At 34.8% G+C, this 26,845-nt stretch overlaps 1 protein-coding gene across 2 annotated transcripts in view; it reads left to right on the top strand.

Moving 5' to 3' along the window:
• CHD1 (chromodomain helicase DNA binding protein 1) overlaps positions 1 to 26,845 on the top strand; it is a 96,511-nt gene that overhangs the window by 65,568 nt on the left and 4,098 nt on the right. The window contains exons 24-36 of one of the 2 annotated variants that reach the window (XM_066273890.1): positions 3,598 to 3,758; positions 5,072 to 5,113; positions 6,201 to 6,331; positions 7,002 to 7,140; positions 7,326 to 7,476; positions 11,044 to 11,166; positions 12,870 to 12,995; positions 13,445 to 13,714; positions 14,061 to 14,201; positions 20,507 to 20,685; positions 24,557 to 24,653; positions 25,983 to 26,034; positions 26,132 to 26,342. In XM_066273890.1, the coding sequence (XP_066129987.1) occupies positions 3,598 to 3,758; positions 5,072 to 5,113; positions 6,201 to 6,331; positions 7,002 to 7,140; positions 7,326 to 7,476; positions 11,044 to 11,166; positions 12,870 to 12,995; positions 13,445 to 13,714; positions 14,061 to 14,201; positions 20,507 to 20,685; positions 24,557 to 24,653; positions 25,983 to 26,034; positions 26,132 to 26,342 (1,823 nt within the window). The remainder of the gene's footprint in view (positions 1 to 3,597; positions 3,759 to 5,071; positions 5,114 to 6,200; positions 6,332 to 7,001; positions 7,141 to 7,325; positions 7,477 to 11,043; positions 11,167 to 12,869; positions 12,996 to 13,444; positions 13,715 to 14,060; positions 14,202 to 20,506; positions 20,686 to 24,556; positions 24,654 to 25,982; positions 26,035 to 26,131; positions 26,343 to 26,845) is intronic. The other variant, XM_066273891.1, reaches the window with a different exon arrangement.

Below are 26,845 nucleotides of genomic sequence, written 5' to 3'. Positions count from 1 at the left end.
TCAGGCCCTTTAAGTTTTTTTTAAATTTTCTTTGTGACTTTCTTTTTAACCCATAAGGTTTTTTAGGAGTATGTTTAATTTTCAAATATTTGGGAGATTTTAAAAGTATCTTTGTTATTCTCATTTAACTCAGTCATGGTTAGAAAGCATACTTTATATGATTTGAATTTTTAAAAATTTGTTGGTGTTTTATGGCCCAAATGGACAAAATAATGGATTTGTAAATAATGGTAACAGTGTCATGCCAAGCTATTTCGGATCCTGCAGCATAAGGAAAAAACCTTAATACTAGATTTTTTTGCATTGACTTTTGTTTTTTAGAATACTGCATTACAATATTAGTCATCTTGATCACTTTTTTGATGCCTCTTTAAATTTTAAGCCTGAGGCAAATTAGGGACTTTCCTCACTCTAGTCCTTGCCCTGCTACTTTTCTTCCAAGAGTAGAATTTTTGTTTTCTTTCCCTACAACGATATTAGGTCTTCTCCTCTGCCCTCAGTTCAGTGGGTGAGATGGGTCTGGCAAGGATTTCTGCCTGTTGTCTCAAAGGTGATTGCTACCTTTCTCCACAAAGTTTTCTATGATATCCCTCATTGCTTCCATTATTTTCATGAGCACCTGGTGGAGGTTTGTGACAGTGAGTGCAGGTTCTTCCTTTATTTTGGTTTTCAGAGATTCTATGATCTCATGGTAGCCCACATTCAGCCTGTAGCAAATTTTGCCTAACTTCTTTCCTGCTTTTATGGTACTTGATGCCTACCATTCATGCTCTTCACAAGTAAGCCAGTGTTTGAGTCCCGTTTCTTCTTACAAGCTACTGTATTTCCTTATATTTGAGACTACTGGATTGCTTTGTGATTCTGAGGTCTTTTAAGGAAAGGGCTTTTTCTGGATTTGTTTTTTCAGAGAGAGAGAAAGAGAGAGAGGAACAGACAGGATGGGAGAGAGATGAGAAGCATCAACTTATAGTACTTTAGTTGTTCATTGATTGCTTTCTCATACATGACTGGGAGGCTCCAGCTGAGCCAGTGACCCATTGCTCAAGCCAGCAACCATGGGGTCATGTCTATGATCCCACACTTAAGCTGGCGACCCTGCGCTCAAGCTGGATGAGCCGGCGCTCAAGCCAGCAACCTTGCGGTTTCAAACCTGGGTCCTCAGCAGCCCAGGTCGACGCTCTGTGCCTTGTCAGGCAGAAAGTTATTTTTCAAATGAGATTTTGTAGATTATGATATTATTGTTAGAGTAGGAGCAACCTATCAACTTTCTACATCCCATTCAGTGGAACCAACTGTGTTTGGCCTGAAAGTGAGCATGCATTTTCTTGTTTGTGTTTATGTCTTCAAACCCTTTAGTGATTTGCATGGCATTATCTTAGTGAAGGATGAAAGGTTAGAACAAATGAGAACTGAAGACCTGTTTTTAACTTGCAATAAGCTTTCACCATATTAAAGGTATTTAGAATATGCACTGAGACTGGAAAAACTCCAGAAAGATTTAGAGAAACTTTGGTATATCTGTTAAACAATTAATGGATGTTTAGTTGTTTTTATGTGGGGTTATTTTTTTTCTTTTTTTGTGACAGAGTCAGAAAGAGGGACAGATAGGAGAGAGATGAGAAGCATCAATTCTTCATTGCAGCACCTTAGTTTTTCATTGAATGATTTCTAACATATTCCTTGGGGGGCTCCAGCAGACCGAGTGACCCCTTGCTCGAGCCAGTGACCTTGGGCTCAAGCTGGTGAGCCTTGTTCAAACCAGATGAGCTGGCGCTCAAGCTGGTGATCTCGGTCTCGAACCTGGGTCCTCCGCATCCCAGTCCAACACTCTGTCCACTGCGTCACGCCTGATCAGGCTTTATGTGGGTTTTTTTTTTTTTTTAAGGTTGAATTGTTTAATTTTATTTATTTTTTACAGAGACAGAGAGTGAGTCAGAGAGAGGAGTAGACAGGGACAGACAGACAGGAACGGAGAGAGATGAGAAGCATCAATCATTAGTTTTTCATTGCACGTTGCAACACCCTAGTTGTTCATTGATTGCTTTCTCATATGTGCCTTGACTGCGGGCCTTCAGCAGACCAAGAGTAACCTCTTGTTGGAGCCAGCGACCTTGGGTTCAAGTTGGTGGGCTTTTTTGCTCAAACCAGATGAGCCCGTGCTCAAGCTGGCAACCTCGGGGTCTCGAACCTGGGTCCTCTGCATCCCAGTCTTACGCTCTATCCACTGCACCATCGCCTGGTCAGGCTATGTGGGTTTTTAATAGCCTTTTATATGAGTTCAACTGGCATTTTTTCTTTTAAATATCTGATCAACCTAGTTAGATACCAATAAATGGATACATCTTACAGGAACATAAAAGTGACACATAACCTGTCCACCCAGAGATTGATACTAGTAATGTTATTTTGGTATACATAATTGAATTATTTTTTATGCATATCATTGCCACAGTAAATTGGAGTATTAATTTATAAGTTGCTTTCTTTCCTTTGACAGTATAAAATGAATGTTAATTATTCTACAACACAATTTTTAATGGCTTCTCAACTTTTCATTGTATAGATTATTTGGCCTATCTCTGATGAACATTAGATTGTTTTCTATTATTTTTTTAAAATTATATGGTATAAATTATGTTGTTGGCCAATATTCTTTCACATTTCTGATCTCAGGCAAAGTGTGGGAATGATTATTGCTGAGTCAGCAGAATGATAATTTTTTTTTTTTTTAAAGGCTTTTGATATAATATTGCTAAATTGCTTTCTGTTTCAGTTTAAATATTCACAAGAAGTGTATTTTTCTGTACTGTTACTAATATTACCTATTATTGCTTAGTTGGTATTAGTCAAGTTGATAGATAAATAAAAGAATTTCATTTCATTGTTTAATTCTCATAAAAAATGTGCCAGTGAGGTTGTATAATTTTAGGCTTTTGATTATTTGTAGTATCCTTTTTTATTTTATTTATTTTTTTGTATTTTTCTGAAGCTGGAAATGGGGAGAGACAGTCAGACAGACTCCCGCATGCGCCCGACCAGGATCCACCCGGCACGCCCACAAGGGGGCGATACTCTGCCCCTCCGGGGCGTCGCTCTGTCCCGACCAGAGCCACTCTAGCGCCTGGGGCAGAGGCCAAGGAGCCATCCCCAGCGCCCGGGCCATCTTTGCTCCAATGGAGCCTCGCTGCGGGAGGGGAAGAGAGAGACACAGAGGAAGGAGAGGGGGAGGGGTGGAGAAGCAGATGGGCGCTTCTCCTGTGTGCCCTGGCCGGGAATTGAACCCGGGACTTCTGCACGCCAGGCCGACGCTCTACCACTGAGCCAACCAGTCAGGGCCCTTTTTTATTTTTTTAATAAAAGGACCAGTGGGTATTTTCCTGCTTATTTATAAGAATGCTAAATAGTAAGTTAATAACTCTGTTATTCACATACTATATTATTCTGTTTTGTTTGCTTTTAAATTTTATTTATAGAATATTTGATATATATAGGAAACATTTGAATTTTTAAATTCTGTCAATTCTTTTATGTTTTCTTTGCTCTTATAATAGAAACCTTTACTTTCAGCTTGGGTAAATATTTGTTTTCAAAATACAGATTAGTTTCAATGGAAGTGAAGGGAGACGCAGTAGAAGTAGGCGATACTCTGGATCTGATAGTGATTCAGTCTCCGAAAGGAAAAGGCCAAAGAAACGTGGAAGACCACGGACTATCCCTCGAGAGAATATTAAAGGATTTAGTGATGCAGAAATTCGGCGGTAAGATGATATAACACCATTTTCTTTATCATGCTTTTGTTAGAGGGTGAAACTAAGAAATCCCATAGTTTTCAAAGATGAATGTGAAAGTGTTAGAGGAGGCAAATATATATGATAACTGTTTAGGGATTGGGTGGATTCTGCTTTTGGGTGTTCATTGTAACTGAGAAAAAAATGTTTGGCACTTAATTTTTGCATATTATTTATTGTTAGTGTATGTAGACAGCTAAATTTTTTTCATTTATTAATGTGGTTCAGAATAGTGGCCTTTTTGAAAAATGAATGTATATTTCAATACATTAGACTTATTTAATAAAAATTCTCTTGTCACTTACAACTCCCAGCATTAGTGTTTTTATGTGGGAATAATTTAGTTCCATATTTTTCTAGTTTTTAAATTTTGAAGTGATTTGTTTTTTGAAAGGAACCATGTTAAGGGTATTTCTGTTTGTCTAAATAGGAATTGAGGTAAGATAAGCTATGTAATATAAATTGTAGTTTTCTTTCAAAATATGTTTATTTGTATATACTGGTATATTTAAGGGAAATAGGATAACCATTTACTTTCATTTATGTAATAATTTTGCTTATGAAATTTGTAAAAGTTCATGATTGTATTTTCAGCGTTTGTTTTTATTTTTGAAGCCATTGTAACTGTTTTCTTTTACATCATAGACCTGACTGATAAAGTTCCTCATTCTTTCTACCAGAAAATTAAATATGTTCTTAGATTTTATTAAGGGTATTTTATGACCACCTGATTTGCTGGACTTTCTGTCTTTAGTTGAAGAGGCATTTCAACTTCTACTTTTCCTGGATATTTTCCCTCATCCATCATCCACTTGGAATAGCTTGGTTCTTAAGTAAAATTTTTATTTTCCATTGTTGATATAATACCATACTTCTGAATTAAAGCTATTTTTAGTAAAATTTTATCAACACTTGGAATGTTTGGAGGTGTAATATGATTGATAATTCTGGAGACACTTCCTGTGGTAGTCTTGAAACTTTTTTTGTCTTGTAAAAATAATAAAGTAATTTCCAAAATAAAATTTAGCTTCTATTGTTTTATTTATATTGGTTTCTAAACATCATCTTGGGTGTTAAAATATGTCTTTTCTTACTTGGCACATTTTAATATTTTAACATTTTGGCTTTTAGCATACATAGTTCATTCATTTTTGTTAGTAACAGTACCTTGAATTAATTTGTACACTAACAAGTATTTTCTTATTTTTATATATTTATAAATATATCTATTTTTTAATTTTTAGTGAAGCCTATATTTAAATTAAACAATTATTTTCTGCTAGGTTTATCAAGAGTTACAAGAAATTTGGTGGCCCTCTGGAAAGGTAAATATATCTGTGACTGTCAGAATTATAGTATTTTATGTGCTCGTCAGCTTTATTTGTTTATACTAATATTTCAGTCTGTGTGCTTTGTTAAATTTGTTTATAACAGTCACTTACATGATTAATCTGTAGAAAGCAAATTTCAGTTGTAGTTCTGAAAAATGTTTTAGTACCATTTTTAATTCTTTTTACTAAAATATGCTGCTGATGTTTTCTATAAAATGTGTCTGTAAAATACTTTGCATTTTTATAATTCTAAATTACATTTCAAGTGCTTTATCATTTTTTATCAGAAACTTATAAACTAGCAGATTTATTCTTAGAAATACTGAGTTGCTAACCTACCTATCTGATGTAAAGATCAGTTTATTTTCCCTTACTAGGGAAATTTCCTTAAGTTTCCCTAAATACAGCTGCTTCTTATACAAACTGCATTAAAATGCAGATTATCATGATAGTATTTTTTTGTTTTGTTTTTTTACAGTATCAGTTAACCTCAGTCATTGCTGGTGATTTTGATATTCTTTGTTCTTTGTTGTGGCAAACCCACTGTCTAAGTACAGAGCAGCAAAGACTCAAATTGGTTGAACTATGTTGTCTATCTCCAAAACTCTCTTTTAAAATAAAGTTACTTTCTGTTTAATTTTGAGATGGCTTGCATACAATACAATAAAAGGCTTGCATAATTACTTACATGATGAAAAAAACATTTTGAAGATTAATATTCTTATCTAGTTAGTGCATAGTAATACAAAAGTATATAGCGTTTTTTATTTATAATTATGGTAATATTTAACCACTTCCTTTTGAATTTAAGATCTGATGAGTTATGAAAAGTTTTTAAAGAATTATTAGATTATCTTCAAATATGGAACATACCATTTACTCTAATAAATTGGTTAACTTAATTATTATACTTGAATATATTGATGAATTGTTTCCCCCTCAAATCTTCCTTGTTTTTCTGTACATTGTGCCAATTATATGAACTAGATTTGTAGAGCAGGCAGTAATTTGATTTGTAGAACGTAAGATAGAGTGAAATTTAGTCTTGTTTTTACCTCAGAATTGTATTATTTTATTACAGATTAGACGCAATTGCTCGAGATGCTGAATTAGTTGATAAATCAGAGACAGACCTCAGACGACTAGGAGAATTGGTACATAATGGTTGCATTAAAGCTTTAAAGGACAATTCTTCAGGAACAGAACGGACAGGTAATATTAAAATGTGAATGATTTAAAGAGGGGCAAATAGAAGTTTTAAAATATGCTTTTGTTGAGTTAGATAGGTATTATATCTTAAGATCCTATTCATCAGTCTTAAAAGATGCTTTACAAAACAAAGCAAGACACCATTGCTGGGTAATAGGAAATGAGGAACAGAATTGTATTAATGAAGGCAATAGACTACCTGCCTGGTATAATTCTAACTAGGAATTAACAGTCAAGAATTACTGTTAGTTGTACTATATTTTATTCTTATTCCCAATAAGAATACACGTGTAATATTGGTTTGGGGCATAGTTACTTCACTATGCTTATTTGCAATTCATCCACAAAATAAAAGTATTTAGATAAGATTTAGTAATCAGATGTACTGGGAAAAAATAAGAAATCTTATCTAGACGCTGACCACATTAATAAAGTCTCTTCTGCAATTGATAAAACACATAAGTACATGAAGTGCTTTTTATAAATCTAGATCTGCTCTGTTATAATTGGTAGTATGTACTAAAAATCTTGTAGTGAAATTTAAGGTTTGCTAGCAAGTCCTCCCAATAATGTAAATATAGGTAAATAAATAATACTTATTAATATAATTAATAGCATATGTTGCTTTTATGTTTTGGAGTTAATATATTTTATACTTTTTTTTTAAATTAAGGTGGTAGACTTGGGAAAGTAAAGGGTCCAACATTCCGAATATCAGGAGTACAGGTGAATGCCAAGCTAGTCATCTCCCATGAAGAAGAATTAATACCATTGCACAAATCCATTCCTTCAGATCCAGAAGAAAGAAAGCAGTGAGTTGTTCACTTTTTCCGTTTATAACAAATATTTATCGTTATTGAGTAATTTGGATGTGAATGTAGGTTAGAAATGTTATGGCTAGTTTGACTCAAATGTTTTAAAAATATAAAATTCTAATGACTCATATTTTTAAAAAAGCAATTTTAAACTTAACATTGGTTATTAACTTTAATGCTAGGTATACTATCCCATGCCATACAAAGGCAGCTCATTTTGATATAGACTGGGGCAAAGAAGATGATTCCAATTTGTTAATTGGTATATATGAATACGGATATGGAAGCTGGGAAATGATTAAAATGGATCCTGACCTCAGTCTAACACACAAGGTACTTAAATATTTCTTGATTCTGTTGATTGTTAATGTTGAGTTTAATTTTGATTAAATTATATCTTTAGTTATGTTAGAAATAAACTAAACTACGAATCAGGAAACCAAGGCTCTAGCTAGCTGTATGACCTTAGCTTTAGAATCTAGTTTTTGTGAAGGGATTTAATTTAACACATTGTTGACTGGCAATTTTACACAGAACTTATCTCATGTCATTGGCTATTTTTTCGTAATTGTGTATGAACGTGAAACAATCTAAAGAAACTTGAGTATACTTTATACATAATGAATTTAAATGAAATTTTGTACATACCTGCTACATATTATATGTTTTGGTAATTTTTTTTGGTGTGGTATATACTGTATAGCAATCACCTATGTGTAATGATATACAACATGTTTTGCAAATAAATCTGGTTTCACTGTGCTTTCCTTTTGAAACACACACTTTATACGTTCTAGTTGGATTTTTTTTATACCAGGGACTATTTTTCTAAAACGTGGTCTTTTAGTTGCCCTGAAAACCTGAAAGGTGAATCAGTGTAAGGGGCTCTTTAGAAGTACCAGAAGAAGTGTTAGGTTCTGAGCTGCACTCATTTGAGCCAGCGGATATCCATTCCCTAAGCTATTTCAAGTAGAAATTTTTTGTATCTTATTTTGTCTATTGTAATTACTACAGCAAATTTTGAATGCATTGACTTAAAGCGCAATTGATCAGAAAGAATGCTACTTTTTAAGACCACTCTTGATATTTTTTCGAAAGATACTGCTGTTTGCCAGATATTGTTCTGCTTGATCAACTCCTTTCATGTATTTGTTGTACTCCAATATGCACACAGGTTTAACTATATCTTCTGTAGAATTTCTTTTTCACTTTCCAGTTGTTTTCATAGAGGCTGGATAGTTGATACATATTCACTAGTCTTTTATCTTTCCATGATAAAAGAACATTGGTCCGTTCCATAAAAATGTCACTTCCCCTCTCTAAAAGATTCTTTGACTTTTCTTTTAGTACCTTTGGCAAGCCACAGTTTTTCTTAAGTTACCACAGAGTAACGTTTTCTTTTCTAATAATATTTCAGCTGTAGAAACGCTATTGTAGTAATTATCTTGGTATTACATGATGCCAAGAATCAAGATATGGCGCTAAGATAATAAAGTTTCTTGCAGCCTTTTGCCTTCACCTAAATAAATCTCAAAGTTGCAAATGTATTTACTCTCACTTTCACAAAGCATTCTCACCAAAATCCCGTATTTTATTATTTTAGCTGGATTATATGTTCTGAAGCTGATAGAGCCTCTATATGGCATCATTGCTTCATCTAGGGATAACTCTTGCTTAGGTACATACAAAGACTGAAATTTTGGAAGAAAGTAATCCAAGAGGCCTAATTTTATACAGTCTGTCTTCATTAAATGTATTTTGTGAATTATCACTAAGATGGAAAAATGTAAAAATTTGCTCAGACCTTGTTCTGCTCATAGTTTTAGGAAGTAATGGAGCTTCAACCAAAGGCCCATTGACCCTCCAATGTGATTTTTCCGTTTGTCCCATCAGTATCAGCTGAGAAACCTCTTTAAATCGGTATTGGTTATTTTTGTCCACGGTACAGTTTTAGAAGATTTTTTGTAAAATTGTTCCATTTGGTGGTAGTATAAATTGGTTTGAGAAATAAAAAAATCATCACTAAAAAGTAATTCCGTCACTTCCCTGACGCTCCATGGATCACTAAGGTCAGCAGTTACACCCGAAATATTTGAATAATCCTCCAAAGTTAATATAATATCATTTTCAATCCACTCTTCTTCAAAATCACTTTCACTGTCAGATCTTCTTACATTTCTTTTTTGTAGTTTTGGTGTAATATCTGACTCATTACTGTCTTCTGATAAACTATCAGTTTTTACATCACTACAATATATTTCAAAATCACTCAGACAGTCAGATAAAGTGTCTGCATATAATTCATTGAAAAGTTCTTTACCTTCACAATCTATCATGGTTAAAACTTTGGTAATACAGTTACCGGTATATACTTGCAATAAAAACCTAAATATCAAGAAAAGTCACTTTTTAAAAAAATAAACTGAACACGATTGAAAACGATGAAGAAAGATTTTACAATATCCTTGATATGTATGTCCAAACAGCAAGCGATTAGAAGATAGTCCAAGTTTAGATGGCTGGATTCTGTGATTGTTTTGTTTACTGTACCTCACACCTGGAGGAGTGGGAAGAAAAGGAGTCCACATGAGAATATAGACTGCTGTGCTGTTTTTCAAACTTCGACCCTCAGGGCGGAGAGTCATAAATACAATAATCCTATATTACCTTGAGTTTCAAAATTGAAATAGCTAGTGCAAATGCAAACACAAGTTATCTTATGAGCAGTCAACAATGTGTTAAGTGATCTCAGATTTTTAAATGATCTCTGAAATTATTTTTGTTATTAGGACAAAGATATATTTTTCTTTAGGTTAAAAATAAATTTCTTATTTCATCCTTAACTAGATTATTCAAGGGCAAAAAACGATTCTGAAATTTTTTGTAATTAATATCAAATCATGTTTAAGGTTTTTGGTGATTTCATGTTACCACATTAGCGAACATCATTTCTTGGCCTAAAACAGAAAACACAAAGTATTTTCTTTTTTTTTTTCTTTTTTTTACAGAGACAGAGAGAGAGTCAGAGAGAGGGATAGATAGGGATAGACAGACAAGAACAGAGAGATGAGAAGCATCAATCATCAGTTTTTCGTTGCGACTCCTTAGTTGTTCATTGATTGCTTTCTCATATGTGCCTTGACCCCGGGCCTTCAGCAGACCGAGTAACCCCTTGCTCAAACCAGCGACCTTGGGTCCAAGCTGGTGAGCTTTTTGCTCAAGCCAGATGAGCCCGCGCTCAAGCTGGCGACCTTGGGGTCTCGAACCTGGGTCCTCAGCATCCCAGTTCGACGCTCTATCCACTGTGCCACCACCTGGTCAGGCTATTTTCTTATTTTTAATCACTTAATTTACCTTTTTATATTTTTCTTCACAGACAAATGGGACTTTCAGATACTGATATTTTTACCATTTGTTACTACAAAGCAAAACTGAAATAGTTTAGATTCCCACTATAAAAGTTTCCTCATAGTGCCTGTTATGGCTCATCTTCTAGATAGCTATTTTGTATTCTGGAAGTTTTGTATACTTTATAGCTCATATACTGTTATGGTAAAGGAAGGAAATCAGAGAATACCATAATGTTTAGTAACACTGGGTGCTAATTATACTAATGAATATTTGAAAGAAATTTCTAACCTAACACTGCATTCTCATTTTCAATGGAAGGATATTTTTCCTCCTGTGTATTTATTTAGAATTCTTTCTCATAAAAACTAAATCTGGCTGTGGCATAGATGTAGAAAAAAATTATTTTGCATTCTAAGTTGTTTATTCCTACATATTAGAATTATAATTTATTAGTGACATATATTTTTAAAAATGAATAAGCAGTTTTTAGCTCTTAAATCTTTTATGTTATTTAATAAAGACAACTTGAAAAAATTAATTGCTTTTCAGATTCTTCCAGATGATCCTGATAAAAAACCACAAGCAAAACAATTACAGACACGTGCAGACTACCTCATCAAATTACTTAGTAAAGATCTTGCAAGAAAAGAAGCTCAGAGACTTTCTGGTGCAGTAAGTTAAAATTCAGATGCTTAAGAGCAGTTTACTTTTCAGTAAGATAAGTCTAGTTTACGGATACCCTAGACCAGCAATTTTCAACCTTTTTTATCTCAGGGCACACATAAACTGTAATTACTAAAATTCTGTGGCACACCAGAAAATATACTTTCTGCCTATCTGACAAAAAAAAAGTATAATTTTCATTCATTGACACTGGATGACTATTGTGATGGCTGTCATTTTTATGACAAGCTAAGGGAAAAAGAGGTCAGTGTCCCTGACTAAATAGTCAGTTACTGAATATTTTAAAAATTCTTGCCCTGATTGGTTGGCTCATTGGTAGAGCGTCAGCCTGGCGTGTGGATTTCCTAGGTTTGATTCCTTGTCAGGGCAGACAGAAGTGCCCATCTGCTTCTCCACCCTTCCCCCTCCTGCTTCTCTCTCTTTCCCCCTCCTGCAGCCAGGGCTCAATTGGAGCAAGTTTGGCCCTGGGTGTTGAGGATAGCTACATGGCCTCCACCTCAGGCCCTAAGAAGAACTTGGTTATGGAGCAACGCCCTACATGGGCAGAACATCACTCCCTTGGTGGGCTTGCCTGGTGGATCCCAGTCAGGGTGCATGTGGGAGTCTGTCTCTGCCTGCCTTCCTCTCACAGAATAAAAAAAATACATTCTTGTGAGCTCTTAAGGTCCTGGCCAGTGGCTCAATGGATAGAGTGTTGGCCCAGCATGTGGATGGTACCCAGTTCGATCCCTGGCAGGGTACACGTGAGAAGCGACTACCTGCTTCTCTCCCCCTTTTCCTCTCGAAGCCAGTGACTTGATTGGTTCGAGTGAGGCTCGGGGGGCTCAGTTGGTCTGAGCACAGCAGCCTTATGTGCTGAGGATAGTTTGGTACTCCAGCACTGGCCTCAGATTGGGGGGGAGGGGGCAGTGATTCTGGTCAGGGCACATGTGGGAGTCTGCCTCACTATCTTATCTCGCCTCCTCCTTACTTTAAAAAAAAAAAATTCTAGTGACACACCATTTGAAATTCACTGTGATAGACATCTAACTGATGGAGTTAGTATGAGCTTATAAATGTATTTTCCTGTATAGCTTTTTTTGAATATGGTAATATTTTGCCTTAAGTTATCTCAGCATTTATGTTAACACTGATGAGTCATGATTTTAAGAAGTAAGATTAGTTTTTTTTTTCCCTTCCTCTTATTTGGAGAGGGTAGGACAATTTCCTTAGAATTCTTTTTGAGAGGTCAGGCCTCTATTACTGTTATTTGGAGACACTGGAAAACTTAAGGGACTGAATTAAGAGATCACCAAACTTACTTATCAGGGAGCTCCAAAAAAGTAGGAAAAAGACACCAAGTGAGGTGATTAGAAACTACAGCAACCTTTAATAGTTTACCTGTGATCTACCTATGTACCATTAAAAATAATTTCTAATGCTATCTCTGGTGGCATTGAATTTGTTGATAATAACTTAGAATGGTGGAAACTCTCCTCCTACTTCTCTCTACTTCTACTTCTAATTGCTTTTTATTAAGTTATATGACTTCTGTTGACTTTCTAAGCTTGGTATAGCTTATAACCAACAGGCTAAGGGGATTGGGTAGGAATATATGGGCCTTTAGCATTTTAGATTAGGTAGGTATTTAAGAAGTTTTTTTTAAAAATGGAACCTGTGGAGTTGGTTAGAATAAAAATAATTATTTTTAGGGAGGTTCAAAGAGGAGAAAAGCAAGAGCTAAGAAGAATAAAGCAACAAAGTCTGTAAAGGTGAAAGAGGAAATAAAGAGTGATTCTTCTCTCCTTCCCTCAGAAAAGTCTGATGAAGATGATAAGGTAAGAATGTTTTAGAAAAGGAACCTGTTATATAAAAAGGAACAGGGCGTATTGTGGTGTATTTTACATTTGAAATTTAAACTAAGGCCTGAAATTTTACTTTTTGGTACTGAATTTTATTTTTTATAGTTTATTATATAGTCTCATTTACAGAACATATTCTACCCATCTAATAGAGTATTAGCTATCACTAGAGAGAGCAAAGGTCCTTCCATTTCAAATATTTACCATTTGAATGAGGTTCTGTCTCTAAGTTTATTCTGAATTTTGAATGGGACTGGCTTACATTAGTTTATAGGAAGGTGAACATTGCATGTATCATTTTAATGGGATTCTGGGCTATTTCTTTCAGAATCCACATACATGCAGTCCATAGTCACACAAAGAAAAGAAATTAATCTTTGTCAAGATTTGGTTAGTAATGCATTGGCCATACTTGCACTTTCCAGGATGAGATCACTTCTGTGAAACATCCAAATAAAAAAATTAAAACAGAAAGAGACAGTGAAGAAAAACCTGAGCCAGATGTTTGTATAAAGAAGGAACCAGAAGAAAAGAGGGAAGCAAAAGAAAAGGAAAATAAAAGAGAACTTGAAAGGGAGATAAAAGAAAAAGAGGATAAGAAAGATATAAAGGAAAAAAATTTTAAAGAAAAAAGAGAAAAAGTAAAAGAAGCTCTAGAAGCTATGCAAAAAGAAAAAGACATAAAGGAAGAAAAGGTATGCAAATCATAATGTAAAATTTAGAAAGTTACACAATCGGCTTACTTACATTTTAGGAGAATTGCCTGTCAGCCCAAATTAGTCTCAGTAACTGAGTTCAGTACATGTGGATGTCTCTAAAAAATACAGGTTTGAGTCCTTTTTAAAATTCCTTACCTATATGATAACATTACAGAATAGCTTTATTTTTGGTTTCTTCAAATAAAATTCAGAAAAGACAAAATAAATAAGACTATTAAAGTGTGAATAAACAATTGTAGACTATACTAATTGTTTTCTGGAAGTGTTAATCATCTTGCCTTTGTTATTGTTGGTTTTTGTTTTATTTTTGCTTTTTCTTCAGGTGAGCGAATTCAAATCTGATAGCAAGGAAAGATCCAAGAAATCTTCAGTGTCAGATGCTTTTGTTCATATCACTGCAAGTGGTGAGCCAGTTCCCATATCTGAAGAATCTGAAGAACTGGATCAGAAAACATTCAGCATTGTAAGTATGTTTTCTAGTTATTAGTAACAATTCACATAGTGTTTAAATTGTTTCAGTTTTATTTTAATTTAGAAATGTATTTGAATTTGTTGGTACTGCAATTTAGGTTGATAAAAACAATGTATTTGTAAGGTATCTTAAATTTAGAAGCAATTTGGAAAACAATGTATTAAAAACATGAAGGAGAGGCATTAGAGACTACTTAGAGTGAACTTTTCCCTGCCAGCTGTAGAATTTGTAGAATGTTAAACCTTTCAGTTCCTGAGCCTATAACTTTTATAACAGTGCTTCTTATCTACAGTGAAGAAGTAGCTTCTTTTTTAGTATTTTGGAAAATACAATAAAAACAAAATGTGAAAATTTAAAAAAATATTCAAAGTTCAAGCCCCAATGTTTTATTACTAGAATCAGTAGGAAAAGTTGCTCTTGTCAAGTTGATATAAAAGTTTCTAAAATTTCTGTGCCTATCCCATCAACTAGTACAGATTCATAGACTACACTTTTGTAACACTGGGCTAAAATATACTGGTTGCATGCTCTTCATCAAAGTGAGGAAGAATCTATCTTGTCTTCTTTAGTGGGTTTATTTAAATTTTTATTTTCCAATTATAGTTGCATTCGGTATTGTATTAGTTTCAGGTGTACAGCATAGTGGTTAGACATTTATATAATGTGCAGTGATTCTCCCAATAAGTCTAGTACCTACCTGACACCAATGTTATTCATTCTATTTTATAAGCTGTACTTGACATCCCCAGGACTGTAGCTGCTAATTTGTACTTCTTAATCCTTTCACTTTTTTCATCCAGTACCCTAGACCCCCTCCCATCTGACAACCCTCAGTTTGTTTTCTGTATTAATGAGTTTACTTTTGTCTTGCTTCTTCTTTTTTTTCTTTGTAGATTGCACATGTAAGTAAAATCATACAGTATTTGTCTTTCTATCCAACCTAGGTATTTCACTTAGCTCAGTACCCTCTAGGTTCATCCATGCTGTCGGAAATGGTAACACTTCATTCTTTCTTATGGTTAAGTAATATTCCATTGCATATTTATACCACATCTTTATCCATTCCTCTTTTTTTTTTTTTTTTGTATTTTTCTGAAGCTGGAAACGGGGAGAGACAGTCAGACAGACTCCCACATGCGCCCGACCAGGATCCACCCGGCACGCCCACCAGGGGCAATGCTCTGCCCACCAAGGGGCGATGCTCTGCCGCGACCAGAGCCACTCTAGCGCCTGGGGCAGAGACCAAGGAGCCATCCCCAGCGCCCAGGCCATTTTTGCTCCAATGGAGCCTTGGCTGCGGGAGGGGAAGAGAGAGACAGAGAGGAAGGAGGGGTCGGGGTGGAGAAGCAAATGGGCGCTTCTCCCATGTGCCCTGGCTGGGAATTGAACCCGGGTCCCATGCACGCCAGGCTGACGCTCTACCGCTGAGCCAACCAGCCAGGGCCTATCCATTCCTCTTTTGATTGGAACATTTAATCCATTTACACTTGAAGTAATTGTTGATAGGTATGTAGTTATTACCATTTTATTATTTTCAGATTTTTTAGTTCTCTGCTCTTACCCTCTTGCTGTATTTTTCTTGTATGGTGACGATTTTCCATAGTGTTGTGTTTTGATTCCTTTTTCTTTACTTTTTATTTATCTCCTATTGACTTTTGACTTGTGTTTACCACGTAACTTCATATATACCCAGCTATATTTATAGCAGTCAGTTTTAAATGTATGGTCGCTTAACTTGGATCACATTTTATAATCACTGCCATTTTTACTCAGCCCTTCCATGTTTATGTTTTTGTCTTTATTTTTTTCTTCTTTTGTGTAGGTATACTTGTGTCTCTTCCTTAATTTACTATTGTAATTACACATGACCTTCCTGTTTTTGCATTTAACCAGGGGTTGGGAACCTATGGCTTGCAAGCCAGATGTGGCTCTTTTGATGGCTGCATCTGGCTCGCAGTCAAATCTTTATTTAAAAAAATAATAATATTAAAAATATAAAACATTCTCATGTATTACAATCCATTCATTTCCTACTGCTCATGTTCATGGTTGCGTGTGGCTGGAGCCAATCACAGCTGTCCTCTGGGACAACACCAAATTTTTATTGGATAATGCCTAACGTACACGGGTCGTTGTATGGCTCTCACAGAATTACATTTTAAAATATGTAGCGTTCATGTCTCTTTCAGCCAAAAAGTTTCCCGACCCCTGCCTTTAACCTTTGTACTAGCTTTACTGTTAGTTGATTTTGCTTTTCTTATGTGTTCATCTTTGTCAGTGAGAATTTTTTTTCTTTGCAGTATTTTCTTATTTATTCCTTAAAGAAGCCCCTTTTCTGACCAGGTAGTGGCGCAGTAGATAAGCTTCAGACTGGGATGCTGAAGAAGCCCCTTTAACATTTTCTTTAATACTAGTTTGGTGATGATGCCCTTCTTCAGCTTTTTCTTGTCTAGAAAGCTCTTTTTCTTTCCATTTTAAGTCATAACCTTGCTGGTTAGAGTAACCTTGGTTATAGGTCCTTTGCTTATCATCACTTTGAATATTTTGTGCCAATCGCTTCTGGTCGGTTCAGAAGTGGATTTATTTATTGGATATAAATAATCAATAACTCAGAAAGATGGAAATTTTCACCTTCTAAAATTACATTTGTGTTAACCTACTTTGCCATTCTAGATCCCCAGCTTGCCTTCTTGTCCCATTTTTTCCTACTTTGGGACTAGATAGTTTTGATTAATGAGGCCATTTATTTCCAACTGATTTCATGACATGTCCTAATAGAGCTTCAAATATTTTTCATGTTTTTAAAATATAATAGGTCCTACCATAGTTTTCTTACTGTTTTTACTTTTTGCTGTTGACATACCACTAATCTCTGAAAATATTGGAGACATTAGAAGTAAGCTCTTCCTGCTCTTGTCTTCCATCTTATTTATTTGAATGTGTATCTTATCTCTAGACTTGCATTTTTATCTTTTCTTCGGGGTCACATGCTGGGAATTCTTAGCACCTTTTTTTTTTTTTTTTCTTAAGCTGGAAATGGGGAGAGACAGTCAGACTCCCGCATGCGCCAGACCGGGATCCACTCGGCACGCCCACCAGGGGCGAGACGCTCTACCGCTGAGCCAACCGGCCAGGGCCTCTTAGCACCTTTTTAAGGCTCACCTTTCTGTTTATGATCTAGATTTTAATCTAGTCTCATTTCCATTGTCTGTTGTTGTTTTTTACCTGCTCTGTATTAGGTGGGCGCGGGAGGAGGAGCTTATGGCATGCTTTTGCTTTTCTGAGGTGTAGACATGAAACACCTTTGAACTGCTTTCCTGAATCTGCCTACTCCATTACCGACTCAAGTGAAACTGTACCTCTTGCATCTTTTCCTTGCCCACATTTCCTCCTCCTTAGTCTTCCAACTTCATATAACGACTGAAATGCAAAATTGCCAGTTGTGCCCAGTGCATACCTTCTCCATTAACCTTCATAATTCATCTTGCATTATGGAGTAAGAAGGTAATAGTTCTAAACATGGGCTCTGGAGCCAGACTATCTTAGCTTGAATGGTTAGGTTTTACTGCTACATATAATTGACCCTTGAACAATGCTGGTTTGAACTATGTAGGTCCATTTACATGCAGATTTTTTTCACCTATGCAGTTCAAACTCAAGTTGTTCATTGGTCAGCTGGTAGCTGGGATTCTGCAGATGTGGAAGGCCAACTTAAATAGCACTCTGGCTAGGTGGGTGTCCCTAATCACTGCATTGTTCAAGGGTCAACTGTACATTTTACTTGGGAATAGCTCTGACTATTAAGACATTTATTGGCCTTTTATCAGTTTTTCTCTCGCTCGACATCATTACCTCATTTGACACTTCTTGATTTTTCTTGTCTGAATTGACTTGCTTTCTAAATATCACTACGCTTTAGTAGTTAAGAAAGAGTACGGAGTTTGAGGTCAGACCTGGGTTTAACAGATGTCATTTCATTTTAAGTTTTAATTTCTTCGCTAAAATAAATAGTTATTTGTCAAGGTCTATTGTTAGAATCAGATGAGCTGCATTTTTAAAACAATGCATTGCCTCTGGCACCTAATAAAGGCTTTACAAATACTAGTTGTCATTGTTCCAATTCCCATCTTCAGGCCTTGGCCTTAACATAGATTTTAGTCATCAATTGCTCCCTTTTTCCTCCACCTCATTCAGTCAGTGAGCAAATCTTAGCTCTACCACACTAGTTCAAGCTGTCTCTTTTCTGGATTATTTCAATAACTTTATAGTTGTTCTCACTGCTACCCTTCTCATCTTACCATAAACCCTTTCCTGTTTCAGTTTGTACTTCACATAGTGGCAAGAGTGATAATGACCGTTACAGGGGATAATAATAGTAAAAAAAAATACAGCACCTGCTTTACTCCCTATCATCTCCTGCTACATTCCTCACACGCTTTGTTCCAGCCACAATGCATTCATACTGTCCACTTGAATGTGTCAGATAAGTTTTAGGATATATGTTCTTGCTCGAAATGTCTTACTCCTTCATTTTCTTTAGATGTCTGCTCAAACATTACCTTTCTCTGAAATCTTACATAAAGTAGAAAGCTCCCTGCTCCTTTTTGCTTTGTTTTTCTTTATTATAGTTGTCATCATAACACACTATGTCTGTTTAGTTACTGGCGCTCTTCTCCTGGGGTACAGGTTCCGTAAGGGCAGGTTCTTGACTGCTCTCTTTCTTGAATCTAAACATTGCTTCGAGCATAGTGTGCACTCAGCTTACATATGTTGAATAAATCATTTTCTAGTAGATTATAAACTACAAAAATTGACAAGAAACAGACAATGTAGAAAATAGGTATGAGTAATGCTAAAAATTAGAAAGGATGTTAAAGATTTTCCCTTTATAAAAAAAGGGTATCAGGCTTGCCCGAGTCCTAAGTTGAACTAAAGAATACAAAATCCTAATGCTATCTGAATTATTTCAGACAAAAGATGGAAAACTTCTCAAATATTTTGAACAAGTAAAAATAATAAAATAAAGGACTCAGAAACAAGTCCACATATGCATAGACATTTAATTTATGGTAAGAATGGCCTTTTTACAGCAGTGATGTGAAGATTTCTTTTTTAAAATAAATGTAATAGGTCAGCTAAATATGTTGTCTGTAGTTAGTTCATCCTTAACATCCCTGGAATAACAAATCTTGCTACTCATGAGTATAATTATTAATTTTAATACTGTTTTGCACTTACATCTGTAAATAAAAATTGTCTCATCCCTGGCTGCTTGAGTCAGTGACATTGGCCACCATGTGGATGTTTCAGGTTCAATTCCCAGCCAGGGCACACCTGAGAAGTGACCATCTGCTTCTCCACTCCTCATCCCCTTTTCGGTAGCCATTGCTTGATTGATTCGTGTGCATCAGCCCCAGGTGGCCCCAGGTGCTGAGTATGGCTGTGGAGCCTTCGCCTCAGGTTCTAAAAATAGCTCAGTTGGGAGCATGGCCCCAGATGGGTAGAGTATTGGCCCCAAAAGGGGGTTGCCGGGTAGATTCCAGTCAGGGCACATGTAGGAAGGAGCCTGTCTCTCTATCTCCCCTCCTCTATCTTGGAAAAGAAGGGAGGAAATTATCTTTAATTTGCTTTATTAGTAATATTTTTAATCTGGTTTTGGTATAGGTAATAGTTATTTCACCAATTGGAATTTAGCTGAATCATACAATTTTCAATGTGTTGTTCCTTTGTTAGCATGCCAGTGATGTAGGCCAAGGAAAAGGTTGGTTTCTCACCACAAATTCCATGACCACCAAAATATGATAGTAACAAAATTCATCATTAGCTTTGTTTTGTCCAAAGGTTTAGAAGACTAGACAATTTATACTTACAGCTATTTTGATTTTAATAGCTTTGCCAGTATATTTATTATGTAAAGATTCTTAATTTTTACATTCTCTTATATAGTGAATATAGGATATTGTTATACTCTGAAATACTTTTTTATCTTTTAACATTCTGTGTTTAAGACTGCTTAGAATAGTGTGCTACAATGTACAAAGTACCATTTTTACAAAGGTAAGTAAAGTCCTAAGTTTTTACATATACAATAAGACTGATTTTAAATGCTAATGTGCTTTCCAAAGAGAATCTGTGGTGGGAACCCCCTGATATTTAAGAGCTGTGAGGTGAGGTTTAATGCTTATTTTAGTATCATACAATGCTATTATTTACTCATGTAAACATCATTAAAAGAGTATCTTTGTTGAGTTTATTTTTAATACATGTATTTATGTTACTATTTTCCCCTTTTAAAGTGTAAAGAAAGAATGAGGCCTGTCAAAGCAGCTTTGAAACAGCTCGATAGGCCTGAGAAAGGCCTTTCAGAAAGAGAACAACTAGAGCATACTAGACAGTGTTTGATAAAAATTGGAGACCATATCACAGAATGTCTGAAAGAGTATACAAATCCTGAACAAATCAAGCAGTGGAGAAAGTAAGTGATGTATCTTCAAGAAGTGTTAAATTTGTGGTTATATAATCATCTATTTGTCTCTTATATTTCATTTGTCTACTTTTGAAATTTAGTAACAGTGTAGAAAGGTAATTTGAGGATGATTGTTTTGATTATTTTTCCTTTAAAGCTTTATTTAATTAATGAGTGATCACTTAATTATGCATCATGATAATTGCAGTTGGTATTTCTGCCTTTAAATAAGAAGTAATGAAGGCTATTTCATTAAAATTCAGATTGTTTTTTATTTTTTAAAATCATCACAGTTCAAATTATTCTCAGTAGTATCTTGAGAAATTGGTGTGCCAAATTTATTGTTACATATATACTTAGGAATTTATCTTTTGAGTATGAGTGTGAAGCCTTGTAAAATTGATATCCTCAAGCAATGTAAAATGCAGAATTCTATTTTCCATTTTATTTTAGAAGCAATAGCAATTGTAAAAGTTAACTGCAATAATATTGTACGAATCACTTAATGATTACCATATCCAGATCACTGTCAAACCAAACTACTACACAAGTTAGGGAAAAAATTAAGATGAACACAGACCAGTCCCTGATATGAGTTTATTGGTTCTCTGATTTCTTTGGTATAAGCGGTGCAGCCACACACATCAGAACAAAAAACTGTAATAACATATTTCTAGAGGAGTGATTATGATTACTCTAAACTTAAAAAAAAAATCCATACTTGTTCCTTTTCTCCTTCAATTCAATTAGGATCCATTTTAGAGAGAAGAGATAGGAAGTTGATTGTGGTCATTAGGCTTTGACAGTTAAAACTATGCTATCATGTTTAAAGAAAATAAAGGCAGCCTGACCTGTGGTGGCGCAGTGGATTAAGTGTCAACCTGGAAATGCTGAGGTCGCCGGTTCGAAACCTGGGCTTGCCTGGTCAAGGCACATATGGGAGTTGATGCTTCCAGCTCCTCCCCCCTTCTCTCTCTCTCTCTCTCTCTCTCTCCCTCCCTCCGTCCCTCCCTCTCCCTCTCCCTCTCTCTCTCTCCTCTCTAAAAATGAATAAATAAAATAAAAAAATTAAAAAAAAAAAGAAACTAAAGGCATACATGAACAATAATAATGGCCTGAAGTCATGTGCCTGTAATGCCATGGAATAATCACTAAAGCTGGCATCAGAAGATGTGCGCTCATTCCCCTCTTGGCTAATTTTGGGCTCTGTGACCTTGAACAGTTACCAGTATCTCTTTGAGCCCCTGGGTATTATCATCTGTGAAATGATAACATCTGTATTTGAAGCCCTTTGTAAATTGTGAGGGACTACACATTTTCCACTTACTGAATAATAATAAGATATATTAAGAGAATGGGAGACAATAATTCTAAAGTACTGTACTCATATATTCTGGCTTAACATTTTATTTTTGGTTGGAATATATATACTGACTGGAGTTTTAATGCTTTTCCTTAAATACCATAAAACAATTATTTCATCCTTTTCAAGTTCTTTAACCTGTTTGATGATTCCGAAAGCTCAGAGCCATAGAACAGGAATACAGTAAAGTTCAGTTATACATATTAGGCTTACATGGGAATTTATCTTTTTACATTCAAGATGCAAAGTTAAATTTTCTCTGTCAAACATGTTCTTGATTGTCCCTTATTTGAGATAAAATTAGGGAAATAAAGGCAATGCAACGAATTGTTATTAATGCTAAATTTGGTTAATTTAAAGGGTATATTAAATGTCTTCCCTACTTTTTAATATAAAAGAGCTTGGTGTCTTTCCTACTTTTTAATGTAAAAGAGCTTGGTGTCTATCTAAAAATATTTCACTCATGTACTATATACCAGTTTTTAAATCCTTATAATTAATTAAAGTTTAGAGTTTTGAAGTTGTAAAGAGGGAAAAAATCTATTTTACTTGCTAGAAAAATTAGAAATAAACATCTTGAAATTACATAGCAACTAATACATAATTTGCTATTTCAGATGTAGCTTATTAGGAAAGGGGGTGGGGGAAGAAAACCTCTAAAGAGACCAGCAGTCAGGAGACTTCCTTCTTCATGTTTGTCTTTACTTCCAAAGGTTTGAGCCCTCTTTTTACCTGGCTGGGCAACTTACCCTTTTGTTTTAACTACCTTGACTTCCCTGATCGCTTACATGGTAATTTAGTCTAGGGAGTGTTTCTCAATTTTTTGGACCATTTCTTTCTTACCCCATTGTCATTAAACTCTCCATTGGTAAAAGAACTTAGACATTGTGAAAAGGCAAAACAGAACTTTCTCAATAGGGTATATAATATATTAATTTGCAGAACCCAGCAAGTGTAAACTTAAAAATTGTGCATTTTATTGTATGGATATTTTATTTTTAAAATAAAATAAAGATGTATTGAGTAGTCAGTACTATATATGCTGAAGGGGGAAAATACTAATACCTATTTTTCTTTGAAATGAAAACAAATTACATGGATTGAAGGGATTGATGCATGGAATATGTCAGAGAGCAAGCATAGTAAACCGTTCATAATAGAATCTTGGTAATGGTCTGTGGGTGATTATTATAAAATTCTTTTGTCTTTGTATGTTTGAAAATTTTCATGAGGTTGAAAAAAATTAAGAAATAAAATAATCTATGCATCTGTGTTGTGCAAGTGTCTCATTAGTTTAAAATAGCCTGATGATATTAGTCTTGATGCCTTAATATACTGCAGTTTATTTCAATACTCCACTTTTATGGGCTATGAAGTATCATTATAGAAGCAAATTTTGAGAGTATTATGCATATATATACATGTACATTAAGTATGAGGATATGCATGATAGTTCAAATTACAGTGCATTTTTTATAGTCTTGTTTTTGTAAAATTATAACTCACAGATTTATGCACTACAAAATTTACTCTTAACATCTAGCAATTTTTTAGTAGTCTACTAGCTATTCCTGTGTCAGTGTTCAAAATCAAAAGGTTTGGGATTACCTTAGAAAGGGACTTACTTATCCCTGTCTTCTGGCCTTACTTAGCTATATAAGTTTAGGCAAGTTACTTAGCCTCCTTACCTTATTCATACAAACAGGTTTATTATTATATTTTTAATTTCTAAAATTGATCAACGTTAAAGATGTTGATGTTGGGTAGTCTGCTAAACTTCATTATTAGTAATTTCTCTACCCTGTTTATATAAGCAAGATTCAAAACCATACTTTAAAATACCTACTGAAAAACATTTAAGAAAAAACTGTGAATATGTGAACATTACTATTTCAGTGATAACATAGATTTTAACTTAAGTGTCACTGATTGTGAGTGGCTGTTGAGGAGGCTGTGTAGAGAAGTATTCACAGGCTGCATCTGAATTTATTTTAAAAGAGTACTATGATCAATTACTAGTTCTCACCCTGGGATGGGAAGAGAGGCCTAAAGACATCATGCTGTCTGGTTTACAGTGTCTGGCCATGTTAACTCTCATGACCATTACATCACAATTATAAAATGACAATTGTTTTTTAATGCATTATTTAGGATCCTTTCACAAGCTTATATGATCTGATGGTATATTTGCTCAGAGTAATAACATAGCTTATTCCTTTTATGCCCAATCTGAATCATATTATGAGTTCCTTCTTGATTTGTAAATTTACATCTCTGGTTTCAAATTAGGATTGATTACTACTTTTCACTTCAAAACTTACAAATTAAAAGGATTTGGAAGGAAAGTAAAACAATGTTTAATTTCATTTAATAGTATTATCCATATATGAAGTTTAAAAAAAACACTAAAAATACTCTTATACTTTAGTCTATGGAGGCAAAGTATGTGTTTCTGTGTAGGGGGAATTATTAAAAAGTTAAATATTTTCCACCAGACTAATTTGCCTTTTCTTCTAGAAACCTGTGGATTTTTGTATCTAAGTTTACTGAATTTGATGCAAGAAAATTACATAAGTTATATAAGCATGCTATTAAAAAACGGCAGGAATCTCAGGTAAATTAATGCACCTTTTTTTCTTTTTGTTATTAAAACTGAGACATTCTTTCTTAGGGAAGAATTCAATTAATAAATGTAGAAAGAATGAGGAAAATAGAGAATTCCCATTAGGGTACCACAATAAAATTTTTTGCAGGTAAGATCTTCCAAAGGAAGCTAAAATTAGTGAACAAAAAGCAAGATATTAGCATAGTCTAAAAGTTTACCTCTTCCAAGATGCTTATTAATTACCAAGAGAAACAGTAGCTGTTAGAAGAGAAACCTGCCTGACACCACCATAAATAAGCAATCAAGTTTGACATCACCAGTGTAATAAGATATATCTACATCATGAACCTCTAGATAAGATGTACTGTGAACAGTACATCACTTGTGTGGTTTATATAACCTCAGTCAGATCATGAGAAAGTATCAGACAAACCATAATTGAGAGATGTTCTACACAATAACTGTCTAGTACTCTTCAAAAGTATTGAGATTATGGGGGGTAAGAAATAACTGAGCCATCTCACATTGAAGGAAACTAAGTTAGTCATGAAAACTGAGTGTTACATGGAATTCCAGATTGGATGCTGGAGCAGAAAAAGATCTTAGTGGGAAAATATGAAATCCTGAATGAAGTATGTAGTTCAGTTCAGTTAATTAGTGCTGTTCCAAAATTAATGACTTAGTTTTGCTCATTATACCATGGTTCTATAAGATACTAATATTAGAAGAAGCTGGAAGAAAGGTATATGGGAACTCTGGTATTATTTTTGCAGCTTTTCTGTTAAGTCTAGAATGGTTTCAAGTCAAATTTTTTAATGTCATGAGACAAATAGTTTATTTTTTTAACAAAGATATCTGCAAATGCTATGTGTATACATTCTGATACCTTTTTTTTTTTTGTATTTTTGCCCGACCAGGATCCACCCGACAAGCCCACAAGGGGGCGATGCTCTGCCCATGTGGGACGTTGCTGTGTTGCAACCAGAGCCATTCTAGTGCCTGAGGCAGAGGCCATGGAGCCATCCTCAGTGCCCGGGCCAGCTTTGCTCCAGTGGAGCCTTAGCTGTGGAAGGGGAAGAGAGAGAGAGAAAAAAAAGAGAGGGGGAAAGGTAGAGAAGCAGATGGGTGCTTCTATGTGCCCTGGCTGGGAATCAAACCTGAGACTTCCACACACTGGCCAGCGCTCTACCACTGAGCTAGCCAGCCAGGACCTACATTCTGATATCTTATACAAGGACTTCTTTCAGCCTCAGGATTCTCTTTTTAGAGTTTTTCTTCTGGTTTGTAATGGTTTTGATTGCTACTTAAAATATTCTTACATATGTGCATTTATTTTAGCAAAATAATGACCAGAACAGCAACTTGAATACTCAAGTGATTAGAAATCCAGGTAAGTCAGTCTTACTAGTTGTTTTTGGAAATAAATTTAAAAATTACTTTTTTTGAAGTTATTAACAAAGTTAGGGTTTTTTCTCTATCTCTAACAGATGTGGAAAGATTAAAAGAGAATACAAATCATGATGATAGCAGCAGGGACAGTTATTCTTCTGATAGACACTTATCTCAGTATCATGATCATCATAAAGACCGCCATCAGGGAGATGCTTACAAAAAGAGTAACTCTAGGAAAAGACCCTATTCTTCCTTTAGTAATGGTAAAGATCATCGTGATTGGGATCACTACAAGCAAGACAGCAGGTATATCTGACAAGTACTTTTTAAGTTTTGCTTATTCATGTCTTTCTCTTTTTAATTTTTTTTTACTATGCTTGATATTATTAGCCACTTCAAACAAATAAGCAAGTCTTATTGTGAAGTAAAGGTGTTTACTTATAAATAAGAAAAACAAGAATTCTAGTAGTTTTTATTAATATTAAGAACTTTATAAATTTTTTTTAATTCTAAATTTAAGATCAAAGTGCAATAGAGAAGAAAGTGTAGGCAGTTCTGTAATTATATCATAGGATTCAATGTTGATTTTGGAGAATATTGGCTCAAAAACTCTTCAAAATATAATAGGGTAAAATAAAAGCTTGATGGAATATGGCTGAAATTTGATGGAGGGGATTCTTTATTCCATTCCATTAAAAGAAAACTCAGTGGGGGAAAGTTTATATGAAAATACCTTATTGCAGTTAAATTTAATCACAGCATCTGGGATAGTCTTGAAATTGGGATGTTTTCTTTGTTTTGGGTTTTGT

The sequence above is a fragment of the Saccopteryx bilineata genome, chromosome 4 (genome assembly GCF_036850765.1).
Source record: "Saccopteryx bilineata isolate mSacBil1 chromosome 4, mSacBil1_pri_phased_curated, whole genome shotgun sequence".
Lineage (NCBI taxonomy): Eukaryota > Metazoa > Chordata > Mammalia > Chiroptera > Emballonuridae > Saccopteryx > Saccopteryx bilineata.
Note: the sequence above shows the minus strand (reverse complement) of the source record. Positions and strands in the feature narration are given on the sequence as shown.